This window comes from Dromaius novaehollandiae, chromosome 4 (genome assembly GCF_036370855.1).
Source record: "Dromaius novaehollandiae isolate bDroNov1 chromosome 4, bDroNov1.hap1, whole genome shotgun sequence".
In the NCBI taxonomy this organism is placed as follows: Eukaryota; Metazoa; Chordata; class Aves; order Casuariiformes; family Dromaiidae; genus Dromaius; species Dromaius novaehollandiae.
The window spans coordinates 36,066,502-36,091,715 of record NC_088101.1 but is presented as its reverse complement, the minus strand read 5'-3'; the positions used below and the strand labels follow the sequence as shown (position 1 = coordinate 36,091,715).

At 37.8% G+C, this 25,214-nt stretch overlaps 1 protein-coding gene across 1 annotated transcript; it reads right to left on the bottom strand.

Annotated features, from left to right (window-relative positions):
• Positions 1-9: 9 nt before the first annotated feature.
• Positions 10-25,099, bottom strand: USP38 (ubiquitin specific peptidase 38). The gene is made up of 10 exons (XM_026106131.2): positions 24,139-25,099; positions 23,035-23,170; positions 17,712-17,841; positions 17,325-17,426; positions 14,229-14,387; positions 12,484-12,677; positions 11,712-11,805; positions 10,738-10,844; positions 8,271-9,621; positions 10-3,156 (listed from the first exon to the last, which is right to left on the bottom strand). The coding sequence occupies exons 1-10, from the start codon at positions 24,821-24,823 to the stop codon at positions 2,995-2,997; spliced, it is 3,120 nt and encodes a 1,039-aa protein (XP_025961916.1). The 5' UTR covers positions 24,824-25,099; the 3' UTR covers positions 10-2,994.
• Positions 25,100-25,214: the final 115 nt, after the last annotated feature.

The following is a 25,214-nucleotide window of genomic DNA, read 5'->3' as shown; positions in this document are numbered from 1 at the left end:
CAGAGCACGTCTTGTTAAAAGGAAATACGATTTTAAAGAACATATCATCCTTGAGTTTGGTACAATTGCATATCTTCATGAATCAATACAACAAAAAAAGTTAAGCTTCAGAAACAGTGTTATGGGTTTTTTTGTTTTTGTTTTTTTTAATCTTTCTACTGCTTCAAGTTAGATGGAAAACAAATTGAGAAGGGAGCTGGAAAGGTCAAACAAACCAACCATCCAGCATTCATTCACAGGTGGCAGAAACTGAAGTACCGTATGTACATTGATCCCCCATTGATACTAACTAGGTCCAGGAGACAGGAGCATGCAATACCATTACTATTATTTCATATGAAACAATGAAAGAAAGTGTACATTTTGAGTGTGACTACTTCTCCTCTGCTTTCACTGGCTTTAGTGAACATTTCCATCTCAAGCATGAATCTGTTTACGATGGTTTAAGTCAGCTGGCAGACTTGCAAATATTTATTTTGACTTTTCAAATCTATTTGTAAGACCCAAAATAACTGGGTCAATAGAAGTCAACCAGGGAAAAAAAACAAGAAGATATCTTCAGGCTGAGACATACTTTCATTTTACACTTAACCAGATCCAACCCTATTGGCATTACTCTGATATAAAATTTCCATATTTAACACCTAATTTAGAACAAGCAAACAAGGGTGTAGAAAGCTTTCTAAAAGCTCACAAAATAGATACAGTACAAGAGGTATACAAACTCATGCCGCAAGTTATTTTTAGGAAGGCTACATAATCTGTATTTTTACTGTGAAAACAGAAAAACAAAACTGACCTTTACAAAATTGTGATTTCATATAGAGTAAAAACAGTTCCTCCTGCTTCTACTTACTGGTGTTTTAAAATGAACACTAAAGTGATAGAGAAACAAAATACTCCCATTATAATGCAAAAACTAGACAGCTTTCTGGTGGGTCCTTCCCATAACTTGGAAAAAGCCCCAAATGAAACTTGCCATAAAAACATTTTAAAAACCAGAACTATCCAGCAGAGAAGCCCAAGAGGAAATAAAAAACCGTCTTACTCTGAAAATTACAGAATCTCAAGGCAAAGTGAGCTTTCAAAAAGACCTCACCCCAGCAAATGAAATGAGATTGTTCTTCATGCTAGTTTCATAACATTCCAAATTTCCACAGCTGAACATCTGATTGAGACCTAGAACTGAAAAGGCAATGAAAGCATAGGTCAAAGCCAAGGTACTATGAACTGTCAAAACAAAGTTGGGAAGCAATTAAAAAGAATAAAAAAATAAATAAAACGGCTGTTCTAACTTTCTTCAGCAGTAAGAAGGTCTGAACATACAGCAAAGCAAATAACATAGTTTAAGTATTAATATAAAAACAGTTCTAAAGCTAAGTTACTTTTCAGACTACAATCCATGTATTTGATACCATATGAACAAGGTTACATTTTCTCAACTTGTTTTCTGCTTTTTAAAGGAATTTTCTGAGAAATCTCTTTATTTTGCACAGTGAAACTATCACCTGCAAGGTTAGCATGCTTTGTAAGGATGTACTTTGCCACTTAGCAGAATTTAAAAAAAAAAAAACACAGCAGAACAGAAGACAACTTTGTAAAAATACTTTAAATAAATTTACACTTCACTAGAATATTATTCAAGTTAAAAATTAATCACCAGATTCAACAGTGTAACCCCTTTACCTCTGTTATCATCATTGCACATCCAAAACATCAAGTTTCTATTTCTGCCAAGACTAAAACCTCTGTCGGCCTAATAAACAAGCAAACATTGCTCCATAGACAAGATCATTTTGATCTTCCAGAGACAGTTAAAAGCTGAACTCACCAGAAGTTTCTCACTACAAGCAAAATCAGAAGGCATATGAGCAACATGGTGCTTAACTCACTGGTCTTCAATGAGGATTTTTATGCAAGAACTTCAAAGGCTTCTTACTTAAGAGCATAGATCCTCAGCTAGAATCAATACAGGTAGCCTATTTGTCTTTTCGCAAATACGGCTCAACACCTGTGACCAGTTTTCTCTTGGCAATGTAAGCCAGGAAAATTGTAGCTCACTAGATATATTTATTTGAATCAAAATAATGAACAAACTGACTGTATTTATAACTACCAGATTTTACTTCTGGAAATATACTAGCTTTCCAAAACTGTGTTGATTTCTAATACTGACAACACAAAATTGTTTACTAACAATAGTTCCCCTTTCTGCAGCCTCAAAAAGTTTAAGTTACAGTACTGCAAGGCACATACAGAATCTCTTCCTTTCAATACACAGCAGATGTATTCCCTGAAATCTTTTTAAAATACTCAAAACAATTAAAAATGCTACAAAGTTAACAATTTCTATTTAAAAACAGTGCTCCTACAGAACATGCATTTTTTTGGAAAATGACTTAGCAAACATTTATAAATTATTTTTTATTCTTTATATTTATACTGGAAATATATTGAATTTGAATATTCTTTTATTCTGGAAAGTAGTTTCATGTCACATTTTAAGTTATTGCCTTCATTATAAGATTGCATCATCTCTGGAAATCCTTAAAGGTACCAGATTTTTAAATGGAGTAGGAGACTATGTACGTCATTCCAGCCCACCTGAAAGGATCTCCACATAAAGCGACACTGTCAGAGCAAAAAATGAGCTTTCTTCATTCAGTGGATAGGGATGATACAAACTGATGTAAGTGCATTTGTTTAGTTTAATGCAGTGTCATTAGAAACCACTTAAAAATCTTCATTTCTCTCTTTTGGGCAAGCGTATCTTTCTATAAAAGCAACTGAATTTTTAAGAGGTAGTTTTTTTCCATGATGCGCTTATTTATTTCAAATAAAACAAAACAAAAAAACCCCACACCCCAACATTTGTTATTGAACAAGGATCAAGTCTCAAAACATGGTACAATATTTGACAAAGTTCAATATTTTAATTGTCCTCAGCAGTAACAAGCTGCTTTGGAACCAGTGTATTCCAGGTTGTCTTCAGAGTCAAAAGACCAATCTACCAACAGTACTGAACCCCCCGCCACCCCCTCCACCTGTCGGCCCACAACTTCCCGGGGGATCGTTGTCATCAAATCCATTGGGTCGGAAAGAGCACGAGGCTGAGGCAGCTTGAAGTGCCTGTGTTCGAGCACTAAGCTCTTGCTCCTGGAATTAAAGAATACAGACAATAAAAAAATATCCCAAGTCCTAAAAACAGTTTACGTGCAGTAAATTAAAAAAAAAATAGCTTTAAAAGCAACACTGCTAACTTCTGGACTCTTAAATCAGAAAGGCTACTTTGTTGAAGTTCAAGTCAAACTCAACATCCACAGCCCGTCTGAGACGTACAACTTTACCCAAAGTCAGTAAGTTTTTATGTGAATCATAATTAAGATCTGTTTTAAGTTTATGCTAAAATTGTCTTTCATAGCAACATGTGATGTTACTAAAGAATTAGATTGTTGATCAAAAGCTAATGAAACATTAGATTTTGATAAGTTTCACATGAAATTTCATCCTAATATCTTTACAACGCCCTTGTTCTTGGTGGTCAAACCAAAAGACAAGAATATTCTATCAATATTAGTTATTTAAAAGCCACTTTTTTATTCTACTGAAACAACTGCATAGAGTAACAACACACTTGGATGAAAGGCAAAAAGGTGAACAAGCTATTTAGTTTCCCTTCAATATGGCCTTTTAACTTTCAAGTGTTACTGCTATGCTAACTCTGTTTTAACATTAGTAGGACTCAGGAAGTCTCAAATACACCATAAAAATCAGAATCAGCTGGTAGAAAACCCAAGGAAAAAGTATCTCTCAGTAGCAGAAACAAGGAAGCACAGCCTCCTGCCAGTTTCTCTCTCCCAGCTGAGCTCCTCTGCGGCTTCTTAGATGTCTAATAAGGGGAAGAGTGCTGGCTTTCCCCTTATGGGGGATATCACACACTGTTTTCTTTCTGGCTAAGCAGTTTCACAAACCTTACAGTAATTTATTGTCTCTAATAGCCCTGTCTCAAATTGGCCAACAAGTTCAAAAGTTAAGGGAGGGAAGACAGAACAAGACAGACAGAACTGTACAAGCTTCATTTCTTTAGGAAACAATAACAAAGTTATGAGGTGCTGAAGATCATACTGACACCCTTCTTCACATGACTGTTAGTCACTGCATACCTCCTAAAGGCATGGGAAAGAAGTTTTAACTGGGTTTTGGTAACTACTACAAAGGTCACCTTGAATTGTTCCTTCTCCACCTCCTGGCAAAAGCAAGGAACACAGACAGAAACTGGAAGACTGACTGTATTATACTACAATGAAATCACTAGACTTGGTCCTGCCCATGTACTTTCACAGGTGCCAAAAATATTACTTAGGGGTTTAAATTAGTCTGTCGTCTTTGAAGAATATAGCCAAAGTTTGAAATTATATAACCCTAAGCACTGAACTACATACATGGTTCCAAAGTTATTAAAAAGTTTGGAAGATACTGCCTATGCAGGTATGCTGGCCATGTCCCTGAAAGATAGTATTGCACTGTCTCCACCAATATGTCAATTCTTATGCATCTGTTAACTACAAGATATGTCAAAGACTAAATTTACTAGGGATACCAAAGGATTACAAAGAACTTGCTTACAGTACCAGAATCCAACAGAATTTTTTTTGATTAAAATAACAAGCTTTGTGTAAATAGACTGTTTAGTTGGAATACTATGGTGCAAAGCTGTTTAGCTTAGAACAGAATTTGTTCTCAATATCAATACAGTGGAAGAATCACTACATTGCACTTGTCTTTTTTTTTTTTTAAATATATATTTTAGGAAATGTTTGTTTTAATGCAGCACAGAACCAAATGAAAAATGGAGCCTTCCTTACTCTCACCCCTAATTCCTTCCCTCCAGAGAACTGTTTCCTGGCAACCTTAGGCCTTTTCATCCTCAGCAGTTGAGTTTTTAACCTAACAAACTATATTACAAAATAATTAAGTGTCGGGAATAAGTTTGCAGATTACTCTATTAAATAAAATAGTCTTAACATTGTAGCCAAAAAGAGCACTAAATTCTTACACCTAAGAATTTTTTGCCCCATTCAGCTAGAAACATTGACACATTTTAATTTGTCTTACCGCAAATGTAGTTACTTGAAAGCATGAGTGTTTGGTAATACAGCTACATTAATCCATTTATGTTTTATATTTGGTATCTTTAACAATACTGTAAGGAACAGTAAGGTAGTTCAGTTAACACTAGGCTTCCTTACCAAGAGGAAACACACACAGTGCTTCCTGAAAAGCACTACTATGAACAGCAACAACACAGGATCTCGCACAACTTACGTACAGTGGATGACTCTCCTACAGCTCTGGAGCCATCACACGAGCCCATCGTATTGAGTACAGAATGTAAATGAGTTGTAAATACAGCCTGAGCAACTATTTAAAAGATACTGTTTAGTAGCAGCCATAATGCACGGCAAATAGGACAAGCCTCACTCATGATCTTAGCTTCATTGCTACTCCATACAAAACATTTAGTATAATAAAAAGATACATACATATATACAATATATGTATATATGCATGCACGCACAAGAGAAATACAAAAAAACCCAATCAATTATCAATTATCAAAGCCTCTTGACAGAGTATAAATGTTTTTGAAAAAATATCCTGCTAGTGTCTTCAATGCTAAAGATGCAATTACTTAGTAGTTTTTGATCTTCCATATTTTACACCTGTTCAGCAGTTTCTGCTAAAAGAGCACATTTCTTTCTTCTCTCAAGGCAAACATTCTCTTAATATTAACCTATACTAAATTGTTCTGGTGTAACATGTAACAGTGCCATTTTACAAGTATCCTTGTTTTTATACAAAGGAAACACTGAATGTTTTTAGGCAGCTTATACTTATCTCCTGACAAATATTCCAAATAAGATCAGTAAAACTTGACAGTCAGTACAGTTCTCCGGACTGAGAAAAAATGCAGAGCATTACTGCCTGCTTTCCACTTGTTCCCAAAATATGATTTTTAATTTGTTTTAACTGAAGTAGAAGCTACCTATATTACAGGTTTTGTTATTTACAGTGAAAATATTTTTGTTTACTATGTGGTAAATGGGTATGCAGCAATAAAACAAAAATAATGAGCTTTTTTTTAAAAAAACAACATTTCTTTTGAAAATATAAAGGCTTTCTCAGGACGGAAAGATATGTTCTTAATGTAAGTGAGAAAATACTAGTTTAGACAATAATAAACTTTTCGAAGTACAAAAACCTAATTCAGTGAATCACATAGGAATTAATGGGAAAAAGGGGATAACTGAGCATTTCTAAACAGTCTCATTTAAGATAAGGACAGGATCTCAGCAGTAGAGCAATACAAGAAAGAACAATATCAAAGAATCCAAAAAAATTTTAAAAACATGGTAGGTAAAAAATCTGTTTGGAGAATAGGTTTTTTCCTTTTAAGGAGACTATGTTTGCTTGTGGAGGTTTTTTTTGTTTTTTTTAAACTGTAAGGGAAAGGTTTTCAATAAAACTACTAGCTTGGCTTTCACTTGTAAACTATAAAAGAAAGTGATTTTATGCACTTTCTATTACTTTGGCTAAATGGTCTGCAGAGAAAGTTTCAGTTTGGGATATTGTCAAATTGTTATTGATTTTTTGTATATGTTCACCATATAGACTCAGTTTTTTTAGATCATATTGACTTTTCACTGGTTCTAGGTGTACAGTAATATTCAAAAAAGCCTAGACTAACTGACTTTCTACTGTATACCAAGAATTGATTCAAAATGGTCTTAAAAAGTTAATTCAGTGAACTATATTTTAGAATAGCTCTACTTAACTGCTGATTATTTTCTCAGTATCCCAATGAGGCATGCTCCATAAAGCTAACACACTTCCTCAGATTTCAAAGAAGTCTGTTATGCACCCACCTATCCTATTGATAACATTAGCATATGTGACTACAAGCACTGGATTCAACAGGAAAATATACAAACAGGGCTTTATATTCTGAAAGGATGCTGCTGCTCCTTTTTTAATATATAAAGCCAAACATTGAACAAAGTTCACAATATCACAGAAGTTGTTGTACTACTTTTCTCTATTCCATACTCTTAAAATTAGTTTTCTTTAACCGTACAATTGCACAGATACTGTTGTAATTGTATATTTAAAATTAAAAACAAAATGTTTGCTTAAAGTTTGTAACTTGACAATTAAAGCATTCACATGTTAATGGAAGTCACAGCAATTCTGACTGGAAAATATTACAATTATTTGCGATTGCTGTTAAAAACACCATGTTTTATACTACCCTGTACGGTACAGAAGAGAGAGCTGGCATATAGAGAGAGATGGTTAGGACATAAATGCTTTAACCACAAAGTCTGAAAATAACAGAAAACAAGTTGCAATTTAAATGCACAGTTCTCTGTTTGTAAAACACCTGCAGCTATCATAATAGATTTTCACAGCGAGATTTAGCTCTTCTTTTTGAATTTGAACTTAGCTCTACCTTTTCTAATTTGAGTACGCCCAAACTCTGTGAAAGTCTTACAGGAACAGCCTAACCCATCAAAACATTCAGTAAAACACAACTTTATTGTTACACAGTCTGAACATAGCAGCAAGGCTCAAAACAAACCGTATTTTAATGTGGAGAGCCATGTCCTTTGTATTAACAATCTAAGAGGCAACTACACCTAGGTAAACAGCAGTATTTTCATGAAGCAGAGGGGATGTGAGGCTGGCAGCGCTGGTCCAAGGACGAAACCAGCACAGGCAGGGAAGAAAAAGTTGACGCTAGCAGTTGGTCTTACAGTTTAGTGATTCTAACATAGTTTTACAAATAAAGTGTCACTCACAAGTTAAAATGGGCTGACAAGAACGCTGCTAAGAAGTATTTAATATACTTCAGCTGCTTTAGTGGAACTTAAGAATGGCAATGAAAGAGAAAACTAGCAGTTTGTAAGTCCATGCAGGATGGGCTTTTCAATGGTCAAAGGACCAATTTGAGCATCTCCACTTGAGAAAAGTCTTTTTAAAACAGAACAAAAAGTTTCAACCATTTCTCCTATGCTTCCCATCTAACAATAACAGCTATGATTAACCTTACTATGAAAGCTGTCTAGCAACACCAAGAGGGAAGCAAGATTTGTGATTTGCAAGATCAGTATACCAGAACACTTAAAAAAACTACATTTTTCTTTTTTTTTCCCCCCACTGTCTCTGGCCAATCTTAGGGAGACACTCTTCACATACTATTTCCATCTTACCTGCAAGTATAGTTTGTTATCTTTTGTAATTGCATCCATTAGGTCTTTTTGTAGAGGAGGGTCTCCATTTACCCAGAGTCCGTTTGCTGAATTGGTGCTGAAGCCACAGGTGTTATTCTGCTTTTTGTAAAACAGAACATAAGCAGTATCCTTTGGAAATCTACTGGTAATTTTCTGGACTGACTGAAATGAGGTAAATGTCACTCTGCTGTCATTGAACAGAAACCATTCTTTTGGCATCTCAGTGTCTAGCTCATTTTCTACAATAGGACAAGGACTCTCCTCTGCCAACAAGTTATTCTGGGGAGAAACTAAAGACAGAGCTTTAGACTGGTGGCACAGTCCTGAGGGACCTGAACCAGTTACATTTCTAGCATAAGAATAGTAATGTCCACTTTCAGAGGATACACCGGAGTGCACCACCACAGAGCTTAACATGTAGGGCACCAGCTGTGGGCAGGCCACTTCATCAGCACCTGAGGGCTTCAGTTTTTTAGCAAGATTTTCTCCAATATCAGAAATCTCAACATCAACAGACCAACCTCCTGAAACTACAGCTAGAGGAGATGTTGCTCTTTTGACTGGCAGTTCCAAAACAAGTGGCAGAGACACATTGTCCAAGATTTTGCGCCTTATATGACACTTTGGATCATATGAAAATCTCAGAAGAGTGAGAATGAGGTATTCAGGTTCCTCAATGATTTGCATAGTTTTCTCCGCATTCTGCAGAGAGGCACATTTTTCACAATAATACTTGTTGTCTCCACTGAGGATCTCAGGTGCCAGAAAATAATTCAGTAAGTCTGTGACTGACGGAGTATTTTTACCTACTAGCCTCTGAGATATATCCCTATTATCTTGAAATTTGTTGAGTTCGGAATTTGTAGTAGTCTCAGAGTTTGGCTCAGTAGAAGAATTTTTTATGGTTCCTTCCTTCATAATTGTGTCACATCCACCATTTACTTCCAAATTATTGAGAGTTGTTTCTTCAGCAGCATTGGATGCTAGAGTACAACTCTGCACCACATAATCATCTTTCACTTCAGAATGTTCCATACATTTTGGGCCAAAATTCTCCAAGGAAGCTGGAGGACAGAAAGCCAAAGAGAGATCTGTGAAAGCTTCTTCCTTTTGAGAAGTACTTCTGCAGTTTAAACAGCATATACTGGTCTTGAGTTTTCCTCCAAACATTTTCTCTATCAAAGTTCTCTCTTCACTTCCCATACAAGGTGCTTCAGCAAACAGCTGGGCTTTATGGACAGTTTCTTGTGTCTGGGAGTCTTCATTGATTATACTTTCAGCAGTCTTTGCTGACGACAGTGCTCTCAAGGTTCTCTCTTCTTCGTGCAACCTGAAGACAAAGAGAAAGAAATCCAAATAGCTGTACTATTTTCCAAACAAATACTGTTGCACCACTTAAAACTTTTTTTCTAGTTATACTGAAGTATATAGATATTTAAGCAGCTAGAAGTTTCTCGCATAAAAAAGGGGAATTTGTTATTGTTTATATAAGCAATTTGAACTGCATAATTCAGTACTATCCAAGAGACAGTATGGGTGAAGCATACAGGCATTCTATGTGGCTTTCGTTATAGGTAACAGAACACAATGAAAATACTGTAAGCAACGGTAAATATTTAACACACCTAACAAACAACATTTCTATTATATGTCTTTATATTATCTTAATAATCAGTTCTCCAATTGACTGGTTCTGTACGTCAGATTTCGTTAGACAACAAGCAGCTATTTATATTGCGCCAGACCACTTCGAAGGAAAAGTAAAGTTCAGGATTTTATAACCAAGAAATTTAAACTGCGTTAAGAAAAAAAACAAACAAACAAAAAAGAAAGGGTGGGTTTAGATAAAAAGGACACTATTTCACTATTGAGATAAACTTCTCCAGAAGCAGAATGTCTTATGAAGCAATATTGCTTAAGCCAAGTCTCAGCAAAATACTCAGCAAGCTGAAATTAAGAGGTCTACTAATATTTTTTGGTATTTTATCTGTGTCACAGTTAATTCATTTATATATTAAACTAGTTATAAATGTATACATGTCTCTTCATGACTTACCTGACCTATATGAAATATAGGTGTCTGCACCAACATGACATTCCAGATGCCTGACTAAACTGTTTTCAGCAACCACATGAATTTCATGAGACCATGACTCTAACATAACCAACATCCAACTGTAAGTGTGTAAAATGGAATATTACCATTATAATCTGCCTTGGATGATATGAAGACAGGTAGGTATCCAGGTTTTACCACAGATAAAACGGAAAAAGAAAAAAGCGATTCATAGACCATACAGAAAATAAGAGATGACCAAAAACCAAGCCTAGAATTCCTGAATCCCGCTCATGCAATGGAATTGTTAGTTGACTGCTCCTAATTAAAAGTTTGACTTTGCGTGGTAAAATGATGAATTCATTTCCAGTAACATCACAATAACTGTACCTGTCTAGTAGGAACCGGAGATATTCTGAGCAATCCTGCTGAGATCGAGGAGTAAACCACGGTGGTCTGGAAGCCTCAAAGAAAATTCTAGGAGCATATGCCTCCCTCTGTTAGCGAGAGGGATAAACAGACAATATTACATCAGTTTTACTTAAAAAAATTGGTTGTATTATCTTGATATTGACAGCTGAACTTTGAACTACATCATTCTAAAGGAACTGTATGGCACATGAGGTAGATGCAAACATTTAAACTCCTATTTAAAAATAGGAGGGAAAAGACAAGCATTAGCCATTAATTTTTAGTAATCACTTCCAGTACAAAGATAAAAGTAGCGGATCCTGCAGGCAAATATCAAATGCGCAGTGAACATAAAGTATATGTTTTGCCTAGCAGCTGTTACTGTTCTTGCTGGCAAGCTTAAAAAATGCTTTTTTTCCCCTTTGGAAAAACACCTGTATTTCATTAGTACCAATTTAAGGTGAACCATCGTCATCCCCTTTTCAGTGATTTTATTGGCATTAATCAAAAGTGTCTTATATCTTTCCAGTATTAGCAAAATATTTTGGCATTTTGTTTAACAAAGTTCATTTTAGAACTTGAACTACAATACAATTTAATTTAAAAATCACTGCAGAAGGTCGTAATTTTTCCTAGAAAGTTACATAACAATCAGCTTGCATATTGAGTCAGGTCTTATTTGGCTTTTTCATTTTAGCTTCTCAAAGAAAACCCCTACAGCCTTTTTATAAAAGCAACAGAATGCCAAGGTGTTATTTCCACTTATGAAATATAGATTTCTCTAAATCCATCAATATCATCTGACCATTTAGAGGTAGACTCATTGCCCTCCAAATCTATCATATCAGCATTTTAATATATTCAAAGTACTCCTGTGGCATCATAATGATTGCTGCTAAGTTTTGGTATATAGATTTAGATTTAAAAATAGCAGATGCAATAAAGTGACATACCTGGGTATGGGCCAAAAATGCAAAAAGATGCTGTAACTTTCTCATTAGTGAATTGCATCCATTTAGATTCAGAGATAAAACATGTCTCCTGAAACTGAAAAGAGATGGACATTAGTTTCCTGATAGATTTCTAAAAGCAATGCAGCATCATTCCAACACAATTACTTCAATTTGATGGAAAGCAAAACATTTGACACTTTCCTTCGAAGCCTGGATTCTGCTCCAGTGCAGAAGTGCAAAACTACTGTACATTAAGAATTAACTTATTGCAAAAACATGTATCATCTTCTCCTTTTAAATGTTTGAAGAAGGGACGAAAGACAGACAAAGCTTTTTTTTCTTTTTTTCTTCCCAACAGCTTCCACATTACAACAAAAGCATACTATTAACTTTTACAGGGAGCAAGTAGGGAAAGGGGTGGGGGGGGAAAGGGAGGGAAGACTTGCCTGGGACCTAGAAGAAAGATATACTACTGAAACTTTTAGACACTGAAGGAGTCAAACTTGGAGGTGAATCAGTGTTAAAAGGCTATCATTAGTTTGATGCATATATCTTTTGACACTGGACAAAAAGGATCAAAACAACTTTTTATGGCTAAAATTGCAATTCCACAGAGCTGGATTTTAACAAAGCAATCAGTAACTATGTGCCAAGAAACCCTATGAATTTTTGCTAGGAAGCTGCGTGACCCAGGACATGTTTACATTCTGTGAAAAGCAAGACTACTGCAGTAGTTAATATACAATGAAAACAGCTGATAAAAAGGACTTACTCTGTAGCCATAAAAAGTGCCTGAATAACACTGTTCATGTAACAAGTATTTCCTAGATTAATTAGACCAGTCTTCCCAGTTTCAGATTTTCCAGAAAGTCTAGATAAACAAGATGGCAAAGAACTGGATTGAGAAGTCCAGGCACTTTGACTGAGAATCAACTTAATCTTCTCTTCATTGGGTTTGGGCAGTTCCTACAAGAGAAACATTAACACATTTAATAGGGTTTGTTGTTGTTTTTTTTTTTTTTTTTTTTTTAAATAATAGGTACTTCCATCCAGCAGTCTTTTATATTCTCCCTTTCTCTGCCATCTCACATTCTCCTTCAGGCTCTTGCTGTCCCTGCTAGCCTAGAAGGTACATGTTGCAATTGCCTTTTGAAAATACCCAGAGCACAAATGTCTGGCCAGTCAAAGGCTAATGTTATGTACTATGGCAAAAACACTCTTCAAGGCTGATTCTGTCAACTCTCAGATTACAGGACTAAGGAGTTGGTGGTCACCTTTAATTTGAGTATTCATACAATCCTTTTTGCCACCAGAAAACAGCTCTCAGGTTTCATGCATTAGTAGACCCTGAAAACATCCTCTTTTCTGCTAGAGAGATGTTCCTTCTCTATCAAATCAAAATGTAGGAATCAAAATAATAAAATCCAAAATACTCATGATGAAATGAATAGTTTTTTTTTTTAAGCCTCAAAACATCTAACTGCAATATTACTGCTATGAAAGCAGGCAGTATTATCTGAATATTTTTTAAATATGTGCCTCTATGGATAAAGCATACTGGCCTATGCATTGACCATAAAGGCATGCAATACTCCCTTCAGTATTAAGATGTAGTGCTTCTTTGTTTTTTGGGGGGCTAGACAAATAGACCATACTCTAGATCATACTCTCTTCTTGCCCTTCAACTAGCTCCAAAAGGTACAAAGAAAATCCTTACCCTTTAGGGACTTCATAATCCCTCCTCCTTATTTTACCCCCATTACCTACTTTCTTTCCACTAAAAATTGCCATGTTCTCTTAGAGACCTTCTTAAGAGTTCAACATGTTAAAACAGAGTACAATATCTCTTAAATATACAGAAACATCATTCAGAGTCCTCCTCAGAACATTAGCAAATCTCTTTCTCTTTTCAATGCTATCAGTGCTCCAAGCTTACATAAGAAGCTGGATCATAACAGTGACACAGAATAAAGAATTGCTGGGAGTATTTATGTCACTCAGAAGTTTGCTAGCGTTCAGAGATATGAATACGAAATGAGCTTAAAAAAAAAAACCCTCAACAGGAGATATATTAGCTGCAAGATAACAGAAAAAGAAAAAAGTATTTAAGGTCGGGATAACCATTGCTTCATTTTGCTGCATCAAACAGGACAGACAGCAACTTTGAAGAGTTACAGTTTCCAGTGTTGGTTGAAATGAAATGCCTAGGAAAGAAAACTAGCAAAAATATATTTGCAGTTACATGAGGCAGAAGAAATTGGATTTTTAGGAAAGGACCTCATTTCAGGCTTTTCTTAAAGCCTGCTATAAACATCTCGTGTAGCAAATATAATGATTCATGAAATCCATTCAGGACAGTTCTTCTGGCATATTTCAAACACAGTTAGAATTGACATTAGATTATGTGGTTAATTCTGCTAGTGGAAGTTCTAAAGAAATCAGGTCTATGAGATTCTAGCTTTCATATTTAAGAAAGCAAAACAAAACACTCCCACTGCCCTTGCATTCCTGTTATACCTTAATAGCTTCCAGAATGGGTTCATAGAGCTCTGGAAATCCTGAATAATGATACATCATACAGTGTATCAACTCAGTCAGCTGCATCAAAAAAGCTGTACTGGAAGGCAAGCCATCTCTTTTGAAGGAGTGAACCAAACTGACCACATGTGGGACAATCTAAACGGGGGGGGGGAGAAAAAAAAAAGAAAAAAGTTACACAGCAATTGCATTTCTCCAACCTTGTTCTTCTACAAACAACTTTACTGTTTTACATGTGTCCAGTAACAGGGAACCTCTTATTCTTATATAGAGATGGCTGAGAAACAATGACGGCAAAAAAGTATGCATTATTCTTTACCCATGACAACTTTCAAACAGCCCCTAAAGTCTTGGAACTTTGTCAACTTAGAAAAGGAATGTTAAAATTTTAAGCAGTCAAGTGTCCAAGGTACACATCTTATTACAGTTATTACAGCAAACACTTCACTTTGTGCCACCACTACCAGCTCAGTGTCCAGTTTTAATTTCATGGATACAGCTTTTAAAACAAAAGCTCTCAATTTTAACAATCTAATGCTTTGGATCTGAAGAAAATGAATATATTCATCCTATTTCAGTTTACAAGATGGAAACTGGCTCACAGCTCCACCTAGTGAGAACTACCATCCAAGATGGCAATTTTCTCCAAGTTAAAAAAAATTACCACAGGAATGCTAATCCATCTGGGGATTAGTTCAATTCATCTCTGTTTTATGCCCAATTTAAAATAGTAATGTTGACCCCACCTCTTCCCCCTGCTCCAATTTAAACATAGTGTTTATTTACAATGCAATTTTGTAATTTATTTATTTTTTTTTTTAAGTATAAGACTTATTTGTATTGGTCTTAAAAAATATCAAGTAGAGAGTTATTTCAATGCAGGCAATAATAGTAGGGACTTCTCAGTGTGAATCAGAATATTTTAGACACCTTTTCCAGTTTCTAAGTGATCAAAATGAATTAACTTTAGAAGAAAAGGATGGAATCATTTCTCATCATAAGTTAGCTCACAAATTATTCTGTAGTAAGGACACGAACTCTAAAGCAGAAATAAGAATATCATCATCTTAGAAATGTGTGCCAATTACAAGAATTAATACACGTCAAAAACACCAAAGTATAAGGGCCAGGTGCAAAATACTCGCTTGCTTTTTCAAATATCAGTTTTTCTGTAAGTATAAGGAATATTTTTGTATCCCAGAGAAACAAACCCTGTTCTTTTGGTTAGCGAAATATCCACTGTTTAAAAATTAAAATACAAGATTCCTAAGTGCTCAGTGTGTTACAGAGCTAATAGTGAAAGTTGTGATTTAAATTTCTCTCTTCTCACTTTACAAAAGTAGGTACGCAGCAATCAGTTCATTTTCATCTGAACTATTGAGTTCCAGAAATAAAATCTGTATAAAGTAGATGTAAGAGGTGATAATTTTGCACAGACACAGCACAGAGGAAGAATAGAAAAAGTACAGGTTGTCAGCTCTCCCAAATTAAGAACCAAATTCTTACTTACAGTGTACCACATAAAAATGAGAAAGTTACACTTCGCTTATATACAGAAATATCCCTTTTGGCTGAGGTTGAATCTAAATTTTGTACTTCAGTAGAATGTAGAATTTCACAGAGCTCCACTCTAACATATCACACTGTGGTAGTTATACATCATAAGCCCAAAACAGAATGTCTTGTCTTTGCAACAAAGTCGCTCAGGTAAACATATTCGAGCATAAGGAATGAAGATGACTCGGATACATTGCAAAATAAATTCAGTTATGTTACCAAATATCTATTTATCCATTTTACATTTAGACCATTGATTATAACAAAATACACAAGTAGCTTAAGCACAGGAGAGTATGATAGACGGGAAACTAAATTAAAGCAGTAACTCCCCCAAATGATAGCAAAGAAGTTTAAAACAGAGGGAAAACAGTCACGATGAAGCCTTGAAGACAGATGTTTAGGCAACACTGTATGCAGCCTATCATAGTTTTTTTTCCTTGTGAAAGCAAATGCCTATTTCTGGAATACATTTTCTGTTGGTCTCATATTTGACATTTTTCACATGAATGTTTTGTCTCTTTTCGAATAGGGAAGAAAAGCAAGGCAGTAAATACATAAAATATTTACTTTTTGAGCGTATTCAAGGCTACTTGGCTATTTCCTTTGTGATTCAGTTTTCTATCCTAGGCCAAGATTGGGGAAGCAGAGGGAGGACAGAGAGCCTTTAGATTTCTGTCATTAAAAAAACAAACAAAAAAAAAGCAAAACCACAAAACTGTAATCAGGCATAAGGCAACTATTCTGACATTAATCAAAGCAAATGATTTGAGATCCCTTCAAGCCTAATAGCCTTTGAGATAACTTAAAGAAACAGTGTGCCAAGTTGTTATTACAGACAAGTCTGAAAGACTCGTATTCCACCTAAAAGCAACTTAAAGCTAAACACTGAGTCTGAGAACAGGGAAAGTGTCATATACATCTTGCTGTACTAATTTAAACAGTCATCATCATACCCTGGTATGTGCTAACTGCATATTGAATCTAGAACTATTTAGCATTTAGAACTGCATTTTGAAGAGTGGCCATAAAAAATAGCACCCTTCAGTTTGCCAATTTGTACATCAAAAAAATAGATAGTGTAGCTTTCTTAAAGTGAAGTACTTCTTTGTTTCATGGATGACTGGGTAACACATAACAGATAATATAACTGATTATCTGTTTTCCTCAAATAGTTTTGCTTGAAATTCCAGCCACAGCACAAATTCAGTTGTAGACTTCACACCACCTAAAATGGCCTTCCAGAGGTATGTGGTCGAAGACAGAACGTGGTCCCCAGATACAACTGCTATAAGTACGTACATATCAAGAAGAACGAGACATAGTTTCCAGTTACACGTTAAGTGGCTGGACCTGGAAGTTAGAAAGCCTAAAGGTCCAAACCACAGAAATCTGGTTCTGGAACCTTGAAACAAATATGAAATCTAAGCGTGTCAACTTTATTTCTCTTAGACCCACTTTAGAAATTACACATGAATTACATTTCAAAGAACTGAAAACGATTTATTAGTAACTTACCAAATGAAAAGCCTCTGGAGAATGCTGGAAACTAAGTAACATGTGGGAAAGGACAGCAAGGGCACCAGGCCTCACTAGAGGAAACCAAAGTCGATTAAAGACCTTAAAAAAACAAAAACAAACAAACAAAACAAAATAAAAAAAATCAGTAAATCTAGAAAGTGAAATTCCAATAAAAAATGTAAACAGATTCCAAATCCAGATCCATTTGTCCAATTTGAATCGGACAGAATCTCATATAAAATTGAAAGCTATATGACATTTTTGACTCTTCTACGCTAGATAGTAAGGTAAATATATTGTAGTACAGAAGATTCCATGCAATTGCATAGCTGTTGCAAATCCCTCTTCCCCTCTTTCCACCTCAAATATTCTTTTTGGACATACCAATTCAATCTTAAGCAGAGTGACATCAATGAGGATGGTAAATTTCTGGACTGCAGCTAGTCCTTTCAGCAGTGCAATCACCCATGTTTCCACATGCTGAGCCAGAGGCCAGGACAACCAGTCAATCATTCTGAAAGATTAATGACAAGGGGAAAAAAAAGTATATAATAGTATGCCATTTATCTTGACCTCAACAAAAAATATTCTATACGTCTTACCCAAATAGTTAAACTACCTACATAGAGACTCACAACTAGTAATATAAGGATGTTAGGAAAGCAGTAAGATAATTTTCATTATATCTCATCTCACTTGGCTACATAATTAACAATTAAATATTTAATACATTCAAAGTAAATAGAAAGAAAAACTGAAATATGTAAGCCTACATAATATCAGATATTCTTATCATCTAAGAACGTTAACCTAGTTTTTGCAGATATTAAGCTAACACATTTCTGTTTTCTAGCCAAAACTTACTACTGAAGACAAAACAAAGTGTAGTTCTGAGAAATAAAGATGAACAACAGAAAAAAGGGTTGTAAAGAAAGTCCTTCTATCCTGAATTAGCAGATAACTTAAACTGATAATTAAGGCAGACAGGCAGGTCAGTTAAAGCAATTCTAAGACACAGATGCTATCATAATGCAGTGCCAGTTAAAACAGGAAATTTAGGCTTCATTTTTTTCCCCCCAAGAAATTTACTCAGCAATAACTAGGATTTTCTTCAGCTGTCCTCAATATCCCCTCCTTCAAACCAGGTGAAGCATCACTAATAAAGGGAGAGGAACATTTATTTTCACCATGAGGGTGATCAGACATTGAAATAATTTACCAGTGAAGCTGTGGCCTCTCCATACTTGCAGAAAACTCAAAACTTCAATGGATAAGGCCCTACGCAACGTGGTCTGACTTTGAAGGCGGCCCTGCTTCGAGCAGGGCAGCCCCAGCTCAACCCCAGCAGCCCCTTCCAGCCTACGTTCTGCTATAATTCAATGAAAAGGGGAAGTTGGAAGTGTAATTCTTTACTTTTCTCCCTAAAATGTTCGTCATAAAGATTAATTTTTTAAACAGGCTAAGTTCTAGCACATAGCTAAAGAGGTTATTAGTAACCAGTCTAATAAAAATACTCACTGTCTCTATTAATATGCTCAGTTAACAGGCTTCTACTCTATTTAGTAGAATGTGAAATGCACTGACAAATGCAGACTGCACTGCATGGACACAGCTTGCCACAGACTATGCATGTGGAGACTTTATGTGTAGTACTGTGTTTTCAGCTATCAGTGGCAAAAAGTGACAAGCAGAAATAGAACCAAACTGCTTTAAGCAGACAGCTCTTCTTAGTTTGCAACTGTAAGAGAATGCTAACATCACTGCAACTTCACAGCTTCTTTCAGACAAGAGGAATCATGCATCAGTAGTACACTGTGAAGGAGCACAAACTGCTTTTCTTCCTTCCTTCCTTCCTCAAAAGACAAAGTTATAATAAGCCAAGACATGTAATAAACTACTGACATGAAAACCAGTATCAAATTATATAGGACCTTAAAACTCCTAAAACTTAGTTTAAGCCAGTTTCAATCATTTACACAACCAGAAAAAACCAGTTTCAAAGTATTACCAACACAAGGCTTTGTAAGATAATTCATCTGCACAACCAGTCTAAACATCAGCTGTTTCACACAATACCTGGCTTGTGATTTTCAGAAGCACAACTATCAGCCCCTGTGTTCTACCTGGAGATTAAAAAAGCCCCCCCAAGAAATCAAATCAGGGTTCTAGTCCTCAGACTCTATTTAAAAAAAAACAAAAAAACAAAAAAACCACACATACCACACAATAGCAAGACTGGACATGTATTCTAGGAATACTGTATTATTATAAACAATCTAAATTATAAACTAGATGTAAACTTTATATCTGAAAGTTTAGCGCACACATTCTAAAATTTATGTATCTTAGAATCATGTGCTATCTATACATATGACACTGGAATGCTGCTCTAAAATACAGAATGACTAGGGCTGCCTTTTTAACAATTAAATATAGATTTGCCTGGATATTTGCAGTTTACTACAGCAAAATTTGAAAGAAACATGCCAACACTGTAACCATTGCTCTGAATTTACAGAAAGCTCCCGTTTCCTCAGGACATTAAAATCAAACGTGTTTATTCTGAGCACCCTTCCAATATGCTTTCTTAAAGGGGAAAATCAAAAACAGTAGGGCTCCCTCTGGTTCACTCTTCCATCCCACTGCCCTCATCATGTAACATGCCATTCTGTGTCATCTGTATTCAGCTTAATTAATTATCAAACTATTCAACATTGTCACTAATAGGATAACAGCTAAAATTTTCATATGTTTAACATTGTAAAGAGAAACTTCATTCTCCATACCATTGATAAACACATACAGTTCTCCCATTTAAATCCATTTCTGCTCTTAAAAGCCCAGCTGACACTCTTAAGAGCAGAAACAAAAGCCAGTGGAGGAAAGGGAGGTGAATTAGCAGGCATGCTCAAGACTGTCCTAAGCAGCCTAAAATCTGAGATCTGGCAGATGAAGACTGGGACATTTCAGTAACTAGATGCTCTCTGCATTTCAAGTTATTTACTCAGCTCCTATTCTGTTGTCATCAATGAGTGCATTTTTAATAAGGCACAGATCACAGAGGATCATCATGCTCCATGTTAAAAACAAAGAGAATGCTTTTGTGTTTGACCAGATACAGACAACTTTAAAGACCTTGAGAGGACTTCACGCTAGTGACAACTCCATTATCCATATGTGTGCCTAACCCAGGACAATATTCCTGGTATCTCTGGATAGAATAAAATTGTATCTGTGCTTCCTCAGACAACAATTTCTTTTGCAGAAGTTCTTAGCCATGTCAGACAAAGACCCTAACAGCTCAGGTACAAGTCTCTCAGATAAAAAAAGGGTACTACTAGCTATACCCTGCCTTGTCCCCAAAATTAACATCTTTACAAGATTTTATCTCTTCATCCACAGGGCAAAGGACCTGGTCATGTTTGGAGTTTCTCTTAGCAAAATTTGCAGTTTCCCTTACCAAAGATACTTGGATCAGAATGCAAACAAGCATGACTATACTTGTTACAATACTGAACATAGGCAATCCAGTTCCTCCGAGACCTCTAAAGTTAACCCTCAAAGTAGTCATAAGACCCAGGAGATATTCAACAGTTTTCTACTTTTCTTCACTGATGCTTCAGGTAAGGTTTCACAAGACAGCTGAGCCAAGTGACAACAGCTCACTGATGCCAAAAAACAAGCATCCTTTCTTATGCCAACCCTGTGAATAACATAATCCCCTGCTGAACAGATTCAGTTTATTAAACGAGCAATTTACTCATCCGTATTCAATTTTAGACGGGCTCTACAATGTCATTGAAGTTATCCTTAGGAACCAGGTAACCAGGGCTCTAATTTGCAGTTTCCAAAGCTCTGGTGACTCTTAACATGAGGCCTTGTGATACCTGGAACTCTGCATCTTGTCGGGATGATGCAAACCAGATGACAACATTGTTATTTGATGCTCCAGACATTCCAGTGGCATTGTCATCCTTATTCTCATAAAGCCAGAAGAGAATGAGCAATTATTGCAAAGATAGCCAGAGGCAGAAAGAGCAGAAAAGAAATTGGATACAGTGTTGACAAGGGAGCATCTACAAACAAAAATAACAAGGGGTAACTAAAAAGTTAGTTCCACGGACCAAAACTAGAGGGTCTTGAAATCACTTACCACTTCAAAGACTGAATAACGTAAGGCACATAGGACTGCACAGCCCTTTCCAAAACAAGAGGAAAAAAACCCACACCACCCAGCTAGTATTAAGAGGCAGCTCTTATTTGAAAATAGCAGCTCCTGTTACACCCAAAGTGCAGCACTGCCTTACTTCCGTAAGCAAAGGCATACAGAGAAGGCATTCTTAAAAATACAATTATACCATCAGACTGTGCTGAAGCAGGTAATACAACATTAATATTAAAATTATACTAACGTGAAACTTTAACCACTAGCACATTACTGGCAAGTTATTAGTATACAAAAATCCTTCTGATTTTCCCAGCTTTGAGTTTTAGAATAGGCACACAAACTTAGTTGAAATATGCTCAGTCAAGCAGATTCTTTTAAAGTCTCTAAATAATATGCTACAATTAAAGAGAAGTATTAATATTATATTTTCAAATGAAATACAGCTTTCCAATTTCATGTAAATAAGACAAGTGTTTTCAGTATTAAAAACTCAGGATTACGCTAAGATATCCCCTAACTACACTCACATAAAAGCAGTTCAAAAACAAAAATACTTTGAAAATAATACAGCAAACAGTAACTTTTTTTCCATTAAAAAAGCACTTAAACAAACCCACAAGATATTTCTAAAAGCCTCCTATTTAACTGTGTTGCTCATTTTTTTCTCCCCTTTTGTGCTAAGAGCTTCTTCTGCAGCTCTCAGAGGAAAAGAAATTTGAAAAACTTCAAGAAGGCCCGAACCTCTCTCCAGTTGTCACTTTTCTAAGTCTGGTGTTACCCACACTTCTGAAGACTCTAACCAGGTTTGCAGTCGTGAATCAGTGTGTTAACAATTCTAATCTTAATGTTCACTGTTTAGATTAGAGACAGGAAGCATGATATGCAACTGTTTTTATATCATTCCTCTTTCTTCTATCATTCTGAGAACATCCGACAAACTTTTAGAGGCTTGAGTGAAGATGGAAAGAGAGGTGGTCCCCCACTAATCCTACTGAAAAGTCAAAGATAACTTAGCAGAAATCAGTAAAACTCATTTTTAACTGTCTTCTCTCTTCAGAGGAGAGGATGATGATGGGTGAGATAAGCATGCGAGTGAGCCATTTTGCTTCTTGGAAAAGCAGAAGGGTTAATTTTCTGAGGAAGGCTTTCGGTCTCAGCATAATCATAAATCTGGTGAGGTTTCCTAGTTTAAGGTGTCTCCCACAAAGTGGGAGATCTAAACATAATGTGAGATCTAAAAGGAACCCAGCTAGTTTCCTCTTCGTTTCTATTTAACCTCCTTCTTCATTCTGCCCTATCAAAGCATGAGAAAAGCCACATTAGCAATGAAGGCCGCAACCTTAAACTGAAACATGGCCAGTAACAGCTGTGGCATCAGAAATGTATGTCAGCCTAACATGCCAAACACCATTATTTCGAATGCCATTTTAAAAGGTGGTTGTTGTTGTTATTTTTAAACAGAATTTATGTGACAAATAACTTCATAAAAGGCAAGATTTAGAAAAAAAGATTTTCCCTCTTTCCAATGAAAAACAGTACCTGCACAGAGCTTGAGTCATACTTGCATCTTTCACGTTTGGATCTGTAGTAAGGCTCCTGATGAGTACTGTAATCATCTGTAATGGTATATGCTGTACAAGACTTGCCAGTGCAACAGAAGGTTCAAATGAAGTATCTATAACAACATGACATGCTTTAAGAAACAAAAAGAAAGCCCCACAGAAACAGCTACGCATTGTTTCCTACCCTAGAACTTTACTGTAGCTGTGCAGTTTTGAAACAATGAGCCCATTCTATACATACCATTCTATCAGTATCTACCAGCATAAAATAACAGGTTTGAATGAATTAAGCATACGAGGAACATGAATTACAAGCTCTTTCTATTGGTCTAATACCCATGTGAGAAAGTGAATGTCTGCCAGCTTCCTGCTCTACCTCCAAAGGAACTGAGAAGCATTTTCCATTCTAAGAAAAAGTAAAATACATCTTTATACAGCTATTTGTCGTATTTTATGCTAAAGACTGTGGATCCACTGGAGGTGGCATTGCATGTCTTATCTCAAGAATGTCCACTAACCTCACCAGCTATAGCAAGATACGGTGTTTTAAGTTTCCTAGGCCTTTCAATGGCAAAGGCAGTTTCCAATGTGAACTAATACAGTAATTCATGGATTTTTAAGGTCAAAAAGGACCAATTTATAATCTCATCTAAATGAAGGTCCCTACAATGTACAAGTTTCATACAGTGCTTTACATATACCCAGCTTCACAGACTGAACAGCGCTGAGGCCTAAGCTATATTTCTGGAGAGAGCAAGAAGTGAAAAATAGCTTTCGGCAGTGAAAGAGTTTCTTTCCTCTGGGGACACCCAAAACACTGTTCCTGAGTATCACTGCAACGTGAAGACCTCCCAGACACATACAGCAAATTCTGAATAAACCACCATTCCCCTGCTGCGTTTTTACTGCAAAGCAACCAATCACTTCGCTTAGTCGACCACCAGAAAGCGGCGGTGCGCAGCTAGGGCGAACGACAGCTCTAGACCGCACGAAGCTGACTCCCCAGTGCCCCAGGTGCCTGCGGCGAGGGCCGTTTTGCTAAGCCATCGGCCCCCAGCCCCAAGGCCCATCCCGCGCTCACCGGCGGCGGAGATGACGGCGAAGAGCTCCTGCAGGGAGGGTAACAGCGTGTCGGGCTCGGCCTTCCAGACGCTGCGCAGCAGCCCGCTCACCTGCATCACCTGCGAGACGTAGAGGCGCAGCTCGGCCTCGCGGCTGCCCTGGCTCTGGAAGTGGGCCATGCTGCGCACCAGCTGCTGGCAGAAGGCGAGCGAGAGCTTCCTGCCGCGGGGCAGGCACTGCGGGAAGTCGCCCAGCAGCTGGCAGAGGCGGGCGCAAAGCGGCGGCGCCGGCCGCTCGCACACCAGCCGCAGCGCCTCCACCTGCAGCAGCTCGAAGAGCTCCAGCACCGAGGGGCAGCTCATGATGAGGCGCAGCCCGGCCTGGATGTAGTCGAGGATGGCGGGGTCGCGGCCGCTGAGCTGGCCGTAGCCGCGCTGCAGGAGGCCCAGGACGAGCCCGCGGTTGAAGAAGGCCTCGAACTCGGCGCGGTGGTAGCGGCCGTAGGCCTCCAGCACCTGCCGCCCCACCTGCCGCTGGAAGGGGTCGGGGCCCTGCAGCACCAGCCGCGTGCTCAGCGCGAACATGGCGCGGCACTGCGCCTGGCTCAGCGGCGTCTCCGCCGACTCCACCACCCGCCGCACGATCACCCGCTTCAGCGGCAGCGGGTGCGACGAGCTCACCAGCCCCTCCAGGATCTTGTCCATGGCGCCCGCCGCATCGGCCGGGCGGCGCCGGCCGGGGGGGGGCTGTCCGGGCCGCGGCGGGGGCCGCCTCCGCCGCCTCCCCGCGCGTCTCCCCCGGCCCCGGCGCTCTATGCCGCCGCGACGGCGGCCGCCCCGGCCCCGCCCGGCGCTCCCCGCTGCTGCGCCGCGGCTAGGGCAGCGCCGCGGCCCCTACGGCAACCATGGAGCGCCGACCCGGAAGCGGAGCGTCGCAAACAGGAAGTCGGGCCGCGACGCCGGCCGGGCCGACCCGTCACCCGGCCGCCCGGGGGTGGGGGGGGACCGCCGCGCATGCGCCAGCCTGCCGCCGCTGCGTAGCCGCCGCTGCGTAGCCGCCGCCGCGCGGGCCAATGGGGAGTGAGGGGGAGGGGGC

What these genes read in the sequence shown, in the direction of transcription:
- USP38 (XM_026106131.2), bottom strand. Translation starts at nt 24,823, where the DNA reads ATGGACAAGATCCTGGAGGGGCTGGTGAGCTCGTCGCACCCGCTGCCG. An exon ending in CGCCGTCATCTCCGCCGCCG is followed by an intron (nt 23,171 to 24,138) that starts GTGAGCGCGGGA and finishes ATGTTGTTATAG; the next exon opens with ATACTTCATTTGAACCTTCT. An exon ending in CATTTTTGGCCCATACCCAG is followed by an intron (nt 10,845 to 11,711) that starts GTATGTCACTTT and finishes TCTCGCTAACAG; the next exon opens with AGGGAGGCATATGCTCCTAG.